General features: G+C 61.4%; 9 protein-coding genes across 9 annotated transcripts; 2 read left to right on the plus strand and 7 right to left on the minus strand.

The window, feature by feature from the left end:
• Positions 1 to 440: 440 nt before the first annotated feature.
• OT_ostta14g02360 (RmlC-like jelly roll fold) lies at positions 441 to 1,601 on the plus strand (the record flags this gene model as incomplete). Its single annotated transcript, XM_003083019.2, has 1 exon — positions 441 to 1,601. One exon carries the CDS (start codon positions 441 to 443, stop codon positions 1,599 to 1,601), a length of 1,161 nt encoding a protein of 386 aa, XP_003083067.2.
• A 239-nt stretch (positions 1,602 to 1,840) lies between these two features.
• Positions 1,841 to 2,290, minus strand: OT_ostta14g02370 (Cytochrome b5-like heme/steroid binding domain; the record flags this gene model as incomplete). Its single annotated transcript, XM_003083020.1, has 1 exon — positions 1,841 to 2,290. The coding sequence occupies one exon, from the start codon at positions 2,288 to 2,290 to the stop codon at positions 1,841 to 1,843; it is 450 nt and encodes a 149-aa protein (XP_003083068.1).
• A 340-nt stretch (positions 2,291 to 2,630) lies between these two features.
• OT_ostta14g02380 (unnamed product) lies at positions 2,631 to 4,221 on the minus strand (the record flags this gene model as incomplete). The annotated part of the gene is made up of 2 exons (XM_022982603.1): positions 2,631 to 3,194; positions 3,226 to 4,221. 2 exons carry the CDS (start codon positions 4,219 to 4,221, stop codon positions 2,631 to 2,633), a joined length of 1,560 nt encoding a protein of 519 aa, XP_022841371.1.
• Positions 4,222 to 4,541: 320 nt separating this feature from the next.
• Positions 4,542 to 5,531, minus strand: OT_ostta14g02390 (GPI inositol-deacylase PGAP1-like; the record flags this gene model as incomplete). The annotated part of the gene is made up of 1 exon (XM_022982604.1): positions 4,542 to 5,531. One exon carries the CDS (start codon positions 5,529 to 5,531, stop codon positions 4,542 to 4,544), a length of 990 nt encoding a protein of 329 aa, XP_022841372.1.
• Positions 5,532 to 5,636: 105 nt separating this feature from the next.
• OT_ostta14g02400 (Small GTPase superfamily, ARF/SAR type) lies at positions 5,637 to 6,509 on the plus strand (the record flags this gene model as incomplete). The annotated part of the gene is made up of 3 exons (XM_003083022.1): positions 5,637 to 5,717; positions 5,872 to 5,994; positions 6,132 to 6,509. The coding sequence occupies 3 exons, from the start codon at positions 5,637 to 5,639 to the stop codon at positions 6,507 to 6,509; spliced, it is 582 nt and encodes a 193-aa protein (XP_003083070.1).
• Positions 6,510 to 6,628: 119 nt separating this feature from the next.
• OT_ostta14g02410 (Platelet-activating factor acetylhydrolase) lies at positions 6,629 to 7,899 on the minus strand (the record flags this gene model as incomplete). Its single annotated transcript, XM_022982605.1, has 2 exons — positions 6,629 to 7,737; positions 7,860 to 7,899. The coding sequence occupies 2 exons, from the start codon at positions 7,897 to 7,899 to the stop codon at positions 6,629 to 6,631; spliced, it is 1,149 nt and encodes a 382-aa protein (XP_022841373.1).
• Positions 7,900 to 8,107: 208 nt separating this feature from the next.
• OT_ostta14g02420 (Serine hydroxymethyltransferase, pyridoxal phosphate binding site) lies at positions 8,108 to 9,909 on the minus strand (the record flags this gene model as incomplete). The annotated part of the gene is made up of 3 exons (XM_022982606.1): positions 8,108 to 9,523; positions 9,657 to 9,737; positions 9,829 to 9,909. The coding sequence occupies 3 exons, from the start codon at positions 9,907 to 9,909 to the stop codon at positions 8,108 to 8,110; spliced, it is 1,578 nt and encodes a 525-aa protein (XP_022841374.1).
• A 313-nt stretch (positions 9,910 to 10,222) lies between these two features.
• OT_ostta14g02430 (RZZ complex, subunit Zw10) lies at positions 10,223 to 12,481 on the minus strand (the record flags this gene model as incomplete). Its single annotated transcript, XM_003083024.2, has 1 exon — positions 10,223 to 12,481. One exon carries the CDS (start codon positions 12,479 to 12,481, stop codon positions 10,223 to 10,225), a length of 2,259 nt encoding a protein of 752 aa, XP_003083072.2.
• A 176-nt stretch (positions 12,482 to 12,657) lies between these two features.
• On the minus strand, positions 12,658 to 13,215 carry OT_ostta14g02440 (unnamed product; the record flags this gene model as incomplete). The annotated part of the gene is made up of 1 exon (XM_003083025.1): positions 12,658 to 13,215. One exon carries the CDS (start codon positions 13,213 to 13,215, stop codon positions 12,658 to 12,660), a length of 558 nt encoding a protein of 185 aa, XP_003083073.1.
• Positions 13,216 to 13,587: the final 372 nt, after the last annotated feature.

Consider the following 13,587-nt stretch of genomic DNA (forward strand, 5'->3'; position numbering starts at 1 on the left):
CGGGCGCGGGGACGGGACGACGTCCACGCGACGGGGCGGCGCCCACGCGCGCGCGGGGGGGCGGTCGGGCGATCGTTGGATGGCTTGATATCGGGTGTTTTCACCCACGATGCCGATTCGACGCGCGCGCGCGCGTCTCGACGACGCGTCCCGATCGACCCCGCGACGCGGTGACGCGGGGGAAGACGTCGCGCGCGTCGCGATCGACGCGTCGACGCGTCGCGCGTCGCGCGCGGCGTGGATGTGATGTCACATTCAAATGCACATGTCAAACGACACACCCGGGTGTGGATGGGACGCCCCGCGACGCCGCCGCGCCGCGACGCCGCGACGCGCCGGACGCGCGCGCGCGGACGACCGGGCGTCGCGTTCGCGCGCGCGCGCGACGGATGCGTCGACGCGACGTCGCGTCGACGCTCGCGCGCGTCGGACGATGGATGATGACGAACGGGACGCATGGGACGACCGGGCGATCTCGAACGGGGACGAGCTGGGCGCGAGGGACGCTCTGGACCGGCGCGCGCGATGGCGAGGCGCGCGGGGGGGGGGTTCGCGCGCGCGTCGATCGGGCGTGGACGGTGGACGGGAGGTGGGCGACGGGGACGGCGGGCGGACGCGGGGAATCGCGCGCGCGGGCGGCGTCGAGCTCGAGCCCGGCCGCGCGCGCGGTGGTGGGACGGGAAAACGACGAGTCGAGCGCGATGGTGAGGAAAGGGTCGATCGGCGAGGCGACGCGCGCGGTGGTGGCGACGGCGACGGATAATAATAACGCGTTCATGACGCGGGCGCGGCGGGCGCGGGTGGGCGTCCCGGGGGCGCGGGCGGCGTACGAGATCACGACCTCGGTGCGGGAAGTTTTCGGACACGTGAGTTTCTTACTCTTGGGGTACTCCTATCTCACGAGCGATCTGATGCAGTTGCGGGCGCTCGCGGTGGGGGGGTTGTCGGCGGCGATGGTGTTTCAATACTTTCGCGCGGATCCGCTGTGGTTGCCGATTCGATGGAACGCGCTCTTCGTCGCGATCAACGCGATTTGGGTCGCGAAGATGTGGTTCGACGAACGCGACGCCGAGCGGTGGTGCACCGCGGAAGAGCGAGCGCTGTACGAGCGACACTTTTCGCACATGGCGTTGGCGGATTTTCGAACGCTCGTCTCGCGCGGTCGATGGATGGATTTGGACGTCGGTACCGAGGTCACGACGGAGGGGAAGCCGAACGTGAGCGTGTGCGTCATCGTTCGGGGCGACGCTGACGTGTTCATCGGTGGGAAGCGAGTGAATACGATTCCCGCGGGCAACTTTATCGGCGAGATGTCGTTGATGCGAAGCGTCGAGCACGGGAAGAACGGTAAAGTGAACAAGGAAGGATCGATCCAAGCCCGAGCCGCGAGCGCGACGGTCCGAATCGTCAATCGCGCGCGAGTGTTTCAGTGGGACGACGGCGTCTTGAGGCGATTGCTGCGAGAGGATGACAACGTGAAGAGCGGCGTGCACGCCGCGTTCGGCGTCGGCTTGGCTGAAAAGTTGCTCACGACGCGCGTGATGTCCACAAAGATGATCCAGAGCTCTCCCGACCTCGTCAGAGGCGCTCTCGCGCAGTGATGAATTACGTACACGTAAGATGTGAAAATGTACGCGAATACGAGTCCACGCACGAAAACCATCCGTGTTTGTATAAAATAAAGAAAAGAGGATTCTTCTGCGAAGAAGAGGCGCGCCATGATTAAAGGAAACGACCGACCGATGTCGTTGGCGACTGTAATCTACTGCTACCTAGCACGCTAGTGTTGTCGTATTACGACCATCTATATGAGCTATGAACTACGGACGCGGCGGCGTCTTCACATGAGCGCGCACGAGGCGGAGCTCTCCGGCGGAATAAACTCCCCGAACCCGTGAATTTCGCACCGCACGATCCTTCCTATCCGATGTTTTTCCCACAAACCGCGCGCGCGCGCGCTGTGCATATCAAAATCCTCCGTGTTATCCCTCGCGAGCGCTCGCAGTATCGGCGCCGGTCCGCTCGGATGTCGCTCGATGAACTCCGTCGCGTCGTACACGCTTCCGTGCGCCACGAGCACCGCATTCCCCGACTCCCTCGCTCTCACCACATCGCACGCCGTCCACTCCGATCGTTCACGCACGCTCGTCGCACTTTTCTCGCGACACGCCGCGCACGCAGCCGTCGCGCCCGACGCAACCCTCTCACCCACCATTCCCCCTTCCTCGTCTCCGATCACCGCCATCGCCGCCGCGCGCTGCTCCTCGTCCAGAGACGTCCTCGCCGCCATCGTAACGACGTCCCTGACGCTCGACGGGGCCGCGTTCGATCGCAAAAATGAATTTTTTGCGTCTAGTCTCGCGCGCGCCTCGATATCCCGGTTGTCTCGTCGTCTCGCGCTCGCTCGCCCTCGCGCTCTCCCGAGCGTGCCCATCGAGAGAGGGTACGGGTGACTTCAGGCGAGCGCGCGGACGCGCCCGTGGGCGACCGAGCGAGGTGAAGGGCCGGAAGTGAGGCCTCGAGCGCGCTCGCGACGCGGACGCGCGGGACGCGCAGCGTCGAGAGATCGAAATGCGACGAATTCTCGGAAGCGACCATGGATTTGTACGAAAAAATAGCTACTAAGACAATTAATCGATGTCGCCGGCGGATCGGAAGAGTTCCATGGCGGCGGCGGTGGACGCGCGCGCGCGTCGGCGCGTGGAGCGCGTCTCTCGCGCCGACGCGGGTGGTTCCTTGGATTTCCCCGTTGCAGCCTCCGAGGGCGGTGATCCGGGCGGTGGAGGCGGCTGATCCGCGTGAGCGTCGTAGGAGACGCCGGGTATGCCGCGTGGGGGTAGACCGCCCGGTCGCGGCGGTGTTTGATCCTTTATTGGCTCGGCGGTCGGATGTCTGACATTTTGTTGCTCCGCCGCGTTCCATTCGGCCATGAGCCTAGCCTGAAGCTCCTCGGCGGACGTCGGCCAGGGTTCGACGTACTCACCGTCGGCACCATCCGCTTCGTTCGCGTCGTGAGCGCCGTCGTCGGTCCAATCGCGTCGTGAGTGTCGCTCGTGTCGATGCGGTCGCCTTCGACCTTCGTTGCCAGATCGTCGACGCTCTCGATCGCTTCGAGCGATGTCGTCGTCCCACTTTTTCGCGTTTTTCATCTGGTAATGATGTATGCGAATGTGTTCCTCGAGCCATTCTTCGTACTGCTCCTTGGTCTCTCTCTCGCCCGGTTGCCAACTCGGCCGGTTTTGTAAACTTGCGCCCAGACGTCCAGATTTTTGATGGTACGTCACCCTCCCAGACGCTTCGGCCGCCGATGAGTCTCACGCTCACGATCACGGGGTCAGCGAATGGGTTTTCAACGTATGGATCGACCGCGTTCTTAACCCAAGTTGCCGTTATCTCACCAAACTTATCGAACGGTGCTCTCGGGCGCTGGCCCTGTTGGAAGAACAATTCGCCCGCCGCGGTGACGCGATGTTCTTGCACCGGCTTCACCCGAACCAAGCTCGTCTGCGGATCGTAATGCATCACTCGACCTTGATAGTACTCCGTCTCGCTCTCGTCGGGGTACCGCACCTTGTAAGCGATGAAATCCGATCGCTTCAGCGCCTGCGCGAGCGGGAACTCCTCCACCTCCTCGTCCGGCATCTCGCATCGAAAGACGTTCTTTTCCCACGCATCCGCCCCCGACGCGCGAACGTCCGCCTCGTGTTTCGCTCGACGCTCGAGCAATCTCGCCATCGCTGAGTTTGGATCGTGCACGTACGGCTCCGAGATGTGCACGTAATCCTCAGGACGAAGCGGTCGCGGTTTTGTCGGATACTCTCCGAGCAGTTCGGCTCCGTACACGGACGTCGACACGCCCGCCTTCGACTTATCAATCGAAGACCGCACGCGTTCATTCGAACCATCCTCTTCCTCCTCTTTGTTATCGTCCTCATTCTCCGCCTCCGCGCGCCGTCTCGCTCGCTTATGACTCTTCCTTCGCGCGCTCCGACTCGGTCCTCGCCCGTCCACGTCTTCGCCGCCGTCCTCCCCATCGCTCACTCCCGGTGCTAACGGTCGCGCCAACGCCTTCGCGAGCGCACCACTCGGTGAACTGACCTTCTTGTCATCAATAGAACCGTCTGAGGCGACCAAGCGAACGACCTCGTCGTCCCGCACGACGTCCGCGACCCGGTGCGCATCCACGAGCGTCCACCCGCCTAACTCCAATCGCGTCCGCATCGTCCCTGACGATGATGCCGCGCCGAAGACGACGCGCTCTATGTCCTCCCGGACGTCACGAACGGTCGAACCGGGCGAGAGCGGCCATAGAAACTTCGAGGGAGAGGGACGCGTTGAGCAATTCGTGAGCGCGCAGCCCGAAGCGCTCGCCGGCGCGACATTCAAGTCGAGCGATGGGCATATCTCCACCCGCGCGCGCGTCGGGGGGTTGGAATGAAGTTCACGCGACGACTGCACGAGTCCGAGGTCGGGACGTGAGGGTGACATGCGCGTCGGCGTGTGCGGGCGAGCTCGGCGGCTGTTGCTATGAGTGCGCGGCGCTACAAAAATCTAATCCAGTCGTCGACAATCTCGGGTGAGCCGTACCAGGGCGAGCCTTGCGCGTTTCCATGGTATACGCCTCGGAGGATGATCTCTTCGGCGCCGTCGAGGGCGTGGGCGGTGGTGATTGGGGTGACGCCGTCGCCTCGAACACGAGCCGAGCGACAGTTGGCGGCGTAGGAGACGCCGAAGATCCAGGCGCGGTAGGCGCGAGAGACGCGGTCCATGACGGACTCACCGCCCCTCGAAGATTTCTTGGCGTCGAGCACGTCGCTCAGATCGAAGGAATCTGCGCCCTCGGGATCGACGTCGCCAATGACGTTTACGTATCTTGTCGAATCAAAGAACGCACCCGGGTAATGAAAATTGGTAAAGGCTAACGACGACCCACGGGCTTCCTCCGGAACTCCCTCGTTATCCTCGTTCTCTCTCTTCTCCACCACTCGACCGAACGGATACGCCTCCGCGCTCGCGTGTGGCGTACCTAAAGTCAATAAAGTATCCACCATGTGCGCTCCGGAATATCTTCGTCCGCAATATCTCTTCTCGCCCATCCACAATCGAACCAACCAGCCCCCCGCGCTGTGCCCCACGACCCCGACCCGCCCTGTTCTCGAAACACTCGAGGCCTCTCGGATTGAAGCGTCAATCTTATCCGTGATCGACGAGAAATCCTTCCCGAACAGCGTTGGCCACCAATCCACCTTTGTCACCGGCACGACGCGCGCGTCAACCTTCAATCCACCTCTCTTCTCCAACTTGAGCCTCAACGCCGAACACATCTCCGCGTATGCGTCGGCACTGGCTAAGAACCCGGGCACGATCACAATCACTCGCGCGTGTGAACCCATGTCGTCGTTTCCATTCGTGGTTGATTTCACTTTCAAGGCGATTCGCTCCACCTTTGTACCGAATTTGTTCGCCTTGACGGCTTTGTACGCGAAACTCGTCGACGTGGTCGTAGCGCACATCTTCACGCACCTGTCCATGTGAAAATTTCTCGTCAACGCTCCGCGAGTCACGAGGTGCGGTCCACAAGATGATCAGTCACATTTCCATCTTCACTCCGAGCCGCGGGTGTCCGAGCCGCTGTGATGGTCTTCATCCTCGATTGGTTCTACGACGTCCTTGCCTCGCTCGGGTTATGGCAGAAGAACGCCAAGATATTATTCCTCGTGCGTAAAACGTGCTCGTTTGACTCGTAAAGCGCTCGCGTTCGGAGCAAAGCGACGACGAAGGCGCGATCCGCGAAACGTTGATTCTTCTGCGTTTTTCTCTCTTTACTAACGCCCATCACGCCGCGCGCGATGCGTTTCGATCGATACACAGGGTTTGGATAACGCCGGGAAAACGACGTTGATGCACATGCTGAAGGACGAGCGCTTAGCGCAGCACCAGCCGACGCAGTACCCGACGAGCGAGGAGCTGAGCATTGGGCAGATCAGGTTCAAGGTGCGACATTTGATAATTTTTGTGGCGTTTGCGACGGTGGCGGATGTTGTGAATGGTGAATCGATGGTTTACGCGACGATTGGTGTGGATACGCGATGGAAAGACTGACGATGTGTTATCATGGACGATCACTTTAGGCGTTTGATTTGGGCGGACACGAAGTCGCCAGGCGGGTGTGGAAGGATTACTACGCCAAGGTGGACGCGATCGTGTTTCTCGTCGACGCGGTGGATAAGGAGCGATTCATGGAGAGTAAGAAGGAGCTCGACTCTTTGCTCGGTGATGACTCACTTGGGAGTGTGCCGTTTTTGATTTTGGGGAACAAGATTGACATCCCGCACGCGGCGAGCGAGGAGGAGCTGAGACACTGCCTTGGGTTGACGAATTACACCACGGGCAAGGGTAAGGTAAACTTGGAGAACACGAACATGCGCCCGATCGAGGTCTTCATGTGCTCAGTGGTTCGACGCATGGGATACGCCGAAGGTTTCAGATGGGTGTCGCAGTACATTTAACGTGGCGACGCGACGGCAAACGACAATTTCTTCTTTGACCCACCGGTTGGCGTGGACTAGCATGCGAAATGTATTGAACAAATTACCGCAAGAAAATTACAATTCTACCTCATCGCCTATCATCGACGAAGCGTCGCTCCGGGCAAAGATGAGTCGTATTCGGCGATCACTCTTCGCAGCTCGTCGTCCAGTGACGCGGCGCTTGATGAACGCACGAACGTCGCGATGATTTCGGCGTTGAACGCGTGGAACGTGCGCGTGTCCACGCTTCCAACCATACCGATGACCTTTTTCATCGCACCGAAGAAAAAGCTTACGTCAGAAAAGCAGTGATGCTTCGATCCTGGAACTTCAATTTCGCAAAACGTTCGATTCTTGCCGCGCGTCAGGACGTGTTTGTTTTCCGTCCGAGCGTTGGTGCCCCACTTTTCGGAGATCACAGAAAGGGTTGGAATTCTACACGCGCGCTCCAAACACTCCAAGTCCGTCATAAATTCCAACCACGCGTCGAGGACGACGACGCGAGCAAATGTGTCGATGTTCGCCGACGCGACAACGGCAGAACCGCCACCAAACGAAAAGCCCATGAGCGTCTTCGAATCCACTTTCAATCTTCCTCGAAACATCGAGTGCAAGTTAACATTATTGCGCGTCGCTAGGAGATTTTTTGTCGATGTCTCGCCTCGATTCAAGGCGTCGATGACGTCGGCGCACGACGCAATTTCAGCCAACCGCGTCGTCGTCTGCGCTCGTCTCGCCTCAAATTTCCCCCCATTCGGGACGTATAAATTCCATTGTACCCCGCTACTGTTTGCGCGCTTGCTCACCGTCGCGCTTCCGTCGGCGTGATCGATCGCGAAGACGACGATTCCTCTCCGAGCGAGCTCGCACGCCAACCCGGCGTTACACGTCGCGAACCCGGCCAAGCCGTGCGAAAACGCCACGACGTCCAATCCCTCTTCGCTCTCGATCAACGGTGCGTCTTCCCTCGCCTCAAGCGTCGCCAATACTCTGAATATCGTCCAAACGACGAAACAAAATGCCCACGCGAGCGCTCTGGCCGCCACGTTCCACCGCTGAGCGTTCGCTTGGAAAACCAGCATCCCCCAGTAAGCCCGCCACGTCTCCACGTTCGCTGGACGACGCCAAAATCCCCACTTCGGCTTTAAATTTGTTGGGTAATACACCTTGTAACTGCATCCAGCGTGCGCACCGCCGAATTCGACGTCTGCGTGAGGTCGACAGGTTAGTCGCTCGACTCGCTATCCACCAAGCAAGCAAATATTCTCAAGTCGTCTGATCGTGCGATTCGCGTTCGCGGGACGGCGATCGAGAACGCGTACGACGCACCGAGACACCCGACGTGATACATTGGCTCGTACGATCGCATTTCGTGCGAGCTCTAAGTCGGAGGGAGCGGCGGTGTGTGCAGACGCGAGTGAGGTGGTTGGTGAAGAGTTAAGCGTCGACAAATTTCTGTGGACATTTCAACAGCCGCGCGGTGGCGTTAATTCATGCTAATGATAATACGAACACATCGAGCGGTGTTCGCTCGAAGAAATGGTAAGATTTTGCAGTCATCTTCGAGGTTTGGACGTTTACAAGCCTTGCGTGTACTTGCCCTCCGCCTTCTCGAAACCAATGGTCGGGAAGCGCGTGGCGAGGTTCTCGACGTCCTTGGTAAGTTGCGTGAGCTCCGGCCACTCCTTGGAGGCCAAAGCCTCGCGGAAATCCTTGAGCTTGGTGCCCTTGGCGGAGTCGTTGATAGTTTTGGTGATGTGGATGCCTCGGACGATCAAGTCGGCGACGGTTTCGAAATCCTTCTCCAAGAAGCCTCGGGAAGTCAACGCTGGGGTACCAATGCGCAAGCCGCCCGGAACCATGGCAGAGACGTCACCCGGAACCGTGTTCTTGTTGCACGCGATGTGCGCGAGCTCTAAAACACGTTCAACACGGGAGCCGTCGACACCCATTGGGCGCAAGTCAAGCAAAGCCAAGTGGTTGACGGTGCCGCCAGAGACGAGCTTGACGCCGTGCTCTTGGAGGCGCTTCGCGCAGGCTTGCATGTTGCTCAACACCTGCAGTTGGTAAGCCTTGAACTCCGGGCTCGCCGCTTGCTTGAGGGCAACCGCGAGACCGGTGATGGTGTGGTTGTGTGGACCGCCTTGGAGACCCGGGAAGACGGCAAAGTTGATCTTGTCCTCGTAGTCGTACATGATCGCGTTACCCTTCTTGTCCTTGCCCTTCTCACCCTTGCGGTAGAAGATCATGGCACCGCGCGGACCTCGGAGGGACTTGTGCGTAGTCGTGGTCACGACGTCGGCGTACTCGAACGGAGACGGAACGACGCCCGCGGCGACCAAGCCGGAGATGTGCGCCATGTCGGCGAGCAAGATGGAGTTCGTCTTGTCGCAGATGTCACGCATCTTCTTGTAGTCGTAAAGTTGCGCGTACGCAGAGGCACCAGCGACGATTAACTTCGGACGGACGAGCGTCGCCGTCTTTTCGCACATTTCGTAATCAATGAAACCGGTTTCCTCGTTGAGGCGGTACGGCACCGACGTGAAGAAGATGGACGTGGCGCTGATCTTCTTCGTGTCCGTTTGGTAGCCGTGGGACAAGTGACCGCCATGCGGCAAGTCGAGCGCCATGATCTTATCGTGCGGCTGCAAGAGCGCCGTGTACACCTGGAAGTTGGCCGGGGAACCGGACAACGACTGCACGTTCACGCCCCACTTCGCCGGGTCCAAACCGAAAGCCTTGAGCGCGCGCTCTTGGCACAACGTTTCCGCCATATCGATGAATTCATTACCACCGTAGTATCTCGCCCCCGGGTAACCCTCGGAGTACTTGTTGGTCATGATGGAACCCACGGCGTCCATCACCGAGCGAGAGACAAAGTTTTCGCTCGGAATGAGCTCGAGGCCCTTCCACTGTCGAGCCTTTTCGTGCTCGATGATCTCGCACATCTCCGGATCGATCTCCTCCAGCGGCTTATTAATCATCTCCGGCCACTGCGAGCGCGGCGAGCGTCGCGGCACGATCGTCAGTCCCCGGCGACTCCCTCGGCTCGCGTCGCGCTATCCAAAATCTTAAGCACCCTTCGCGCGCGCGTCATCCCGCCCGTCATCGCGTCATCTCACGCACCGTCACGTTCGCGTTCACGGCGCGAATCGCCGCGTACGCATCCGCGTTCGAGTTCACCCCGCTCGCGCCCTGCGGCACCGCCTACGCGCGCGCACGACGGTCGCGATGCGTCAGTCCAACCCATCCTCGCCGCGCGCGTCTCCCTCGTCGCGCGCGCTCGCGCTCGACGCACCGCGTACGGCCGGCCGAGATGCCGTCCGGACGTCACCGCGCGTCGCGCGCATCGTCGCGCGATCGTCAGCGCGGTGTGCATCGAAGGCGTCGACGTCGTGTGCGGGGTCGTCGACGATGGTAATTCACATCGACGAGGCCCCCATGGCGCTCGGCGTTCCCCGGGTGTGTGCGCAGGGCGGTCGTCCCGCGGATGTGTGGACGTTCTCGCGCGCGCGCGCGGAGCTCCGACGCGCGCGAGAAACGACGTGCAGACGCACGGGAGGTGAGACTCGGTCGTGTTACACGTCGTTCGTGGCGATGCGAGCGAGTGGTGCTCGTGCGCGCGCCGCCGGGTCCGAGGCGCGAGACGCGCCGACGCGGCGGCGCGGGCGAAAGTCGCGCGGCGCGACGAACTAGATGATCTTCGCCAAGCACTCGGCGCGAAGCGGGGTCTCGCTAAATAGAGCCGCGATGAAACCACGGATCTCGCTCACCGTGAATCCGAGTTCGCGCAGACGACCTCGTTCCCACGCCGCGGCGATGTCGCGCAGCGGCGCCGAGAGCATCGTACCCAACTCTCGCGCCTTTCCCCAATCCGATCCGACCTCTCGCACGAGCGCGCGAACGGCGTCGTCGTCGCCTTTCGTCCCGACCAAACCCTCACTTGCAAACGCGGCGGCGATAATCTCCGTTAACGCCTCCGATTCCTCGACGGAGATGTCGTCCATGGAGAGGATTTCTAGGATGATTCGACGCGCGTAGTGCGACGCCAACTCCGCGGCGTCTCGCACGCCCGTGGGTGCGGGCAAGATGTACATGCTCGTCGTTCCGGCGCGTTGAATCACGTTTCGCGCGCGCGCGATGGATTTATCGATGTTTCGCTTCGCCTTAACCTCGGCTGAGCGCAAAAATCCTCCCGCGACATCGAGCGCGGCGTGGAGTTCGGCCATCGCTCGCTCGTTCGCCGCGTTCCGAGTGGCATCACCAAGCGCTCGCAAGGGCTCGACCACCCAGAGAAGTGCGAGTGGGCGCCCGATCCGTTGCTCCATCACCGCCCCACGCGCGTACACGCTCGCACTGTATCGATTCGCCAGGTGATGGCAGTCGTTGTAAAACACCAGCGCCGCGGTGTGAATAGAGTTGAGCTGCTCGGCGCGATCGGAGACGACGCAGGCGCGAAACAAATCCAAGCAATCCGCGGACGTGGACGCCAAATTCGTCGCCGCACGATGGGCGTTGGGATCGAGATTGGCGGCGGATCTTAAGACCTCGTCGACGTGCTCCGCTAATAAATCTGCCGCCTTGCTCACCGTTCGCGGCGCTCCGTCAAGGAGCGACGAACCTGTGGACGTGGCGGTCTCTTCGCCCGTGCCGAGTCCAACTCCACGCGCACCAGCCTCACCCGCCGTGCGAACCATCGTTGGATCATCGTTCAGAGCGAGCTCACGCGCGCGCGCGAGCACCGCTGCGCGCCGTTTCTCCGCCTCTCGCATCTCCGTTGCGAGCGCCTTGGATTCAAGAGGTCCTAAAGCGCCGCCCGGGTACGCTGTCGCTCCGTCCGATGGCGGTGGAACGAAACCACAGCTCGCAGCCACGACCTCGACCGCGCATGTTCGATCGATCGTGCGTTCGCTCGGATGGTTCCCGAGCCATGCGGAGACGCACGCTTGGGCAACGTCGTCCCAGCAGTTGACACCGATCGCCTTTGCGACGTCATCCGAGGGGATCTTACCCCTGATCCAACGCAAGCTATCTTCTAAACATGTTTGTGCATCGAACAGATCGTCTTTACCGCCCCCCTCAATGCGAGGTTTCGTGTCGTACCGCAGCGCGCCGCCACCCTCGACAATCGTGAGCTCGTTCGCGACGCCCAGTTGAATCATCGGCTCTAAAAAGCCTCCAGCGATCGTCTTGGAAGCCTCGACGAAGCGCTCGCGTGTTTCATCGGGACTGACGATCGACAAGTGTTCGCACGCGCGCGCCAATCGCTCGTCGTCGATGGTCAAGCGGCTCGTCGTCGTCACGATGGAACTTGCCAACTCGGCGTCCACGTGCGCACGAAACGCCCGCACTGCGCTCCGTGCGTCGTCATACGCCACTGAATCCGCCTCAGTTGTATCATCGTTTTCACCATCACGCTCTCTCAGGATCACCAATCCCGTCGACGCCGCGTGCGCCGCGCTCTTCAAATCCCCGCGCTCGAGCGCTCGAGCGCACTCCGCGCTCGCCTCCGCCGCTCGCCTCCGCCTCGAAGCCGTCTTCGCCGCGCGCACGCCTGCGTTCAAAGCCGCCGATGCCTTGAGCCACTTTTCACACGCCTCCACACACTCCTGAATCGCAATCTTACCGTCGCAATCGTCGTCCGCGTCGCCGTACGTCGCCGCCGCTTCCTTCGCCGCTCTCAACGCGCGCTCCACGTCGCCGGCACTCGCGTACGCTTTCCCCGATTCCACCATGCGCGCCCGTCGAGAGTTCGCCAACGCGTATAACTCGCGCGCTCTACTCTCCGCGCGCGATGCGATCGCGTCGAGCTCGACGGCGAGGTCCACGCGGTCGTCGGGATGTTTTTCCTGAAAATCATCAAACTCTCGTTTCTCGCCCGTTTCGTTCGTGTGCTCGACGTCCCGAGCGTCGAGACGCGTCGCACGACCGCGGTTAAGAGCTGTGGTCATGACGCACCGCGTCGGCGGTCGCGACGGGACGATCACCGAGTGTCGGGCTGTGACGCGGGTGATGGCGTGTGAAGTTCAACTTTGGGACGACGCGACGCGGCGACGCGCGCGGACGGTGTGGAGCTCGCGGTGAGAAGAATGCACGAGCTGGTATTCATATCTAGACGACGATCGATCTACACCGCCGGGTACTGCGACCGTTGTTCGTACTGCGGATACTGCGACTGTTGTTGTTGATACTGCGCCGCCTGCTGCGGCTGTTGTACGTAAATGACGGTGGGCGGTTGCTGCCCGGGACGTTGTTGCGGTAACCCCTGGACGGGGTGCCCGTACGCCACGGCCGTCGACGGCGCGTTCGGAAAATACGACGTAGAATACGGCGTAGCACCTCCTCCACCCGGATTCGGCGTCGCGTACTGCACTTGTCCCCCGCCCGTCTGCGCGTGTTGTCCGCCCTGCGCGTACGCCACGACGCGCGGCGCGTTTCTGTACGAAAAGCAACAGCACTTACAGCACCACGCGCACAGGGTCACCACGAGCGCGATGCCGATGATGGTTCCAACGGCGACTCCCGCGATCGACCCCTCGTCCCCGACGCAACACACGTCCGCGTCCGTGGCCACGCACACCTCGTCGTCGAACGCCCACTCTCGCTTCGACACCTCGCGCGAGCACCAGTGATCCTCATTCTTCTTCGCGAACGTTCCGCACGTCCCGTACATGTACTTCGACATCGGATCGGACTCGTGTTTCAGGCACGCATCGCCCCCCAACAAACGTCTCCCGCGTCGTCGCCCGTCGTCGTCGTCGTCGTCGTCGTCGTCGTCGTGATCTCGCCACGCGTCGACATCATCATCACCCCCGTCCCGCGCGTCGTGCCCTGTATCTCCGCCCGCGACCGCGCGCGGGTCGAACGCCACGAGCGACGCCCCGAACGAAAATCCCTCCACGCGCGCGCGCGCGTCGCCGCGACGAGCGCGAGCGCGACGAGCGCGCGACGCGCCATGATGTGTCCATCGCGCGCGCACCGTCGCGTGGTATACAGGTAACGAAAACCCGACATCTCCCGCACGCGCGTGCCGCGTCAGCGCCACGCCGCCGGTATT

This window comes from Ostreococcus tauri, assembly GCF_000214015.3.
Source record: "Ostreococcus tauri WGS project CAID00000000 data, contig chromosome 14, whole genome shotgun sequence".
NCBI lineage: Eukaryota > Viridiplantae > Chlorophyta > Mamiellophyceae > Mamiellales > Bathycoccaceae > Ostreococcus > Ostreococcus tauri.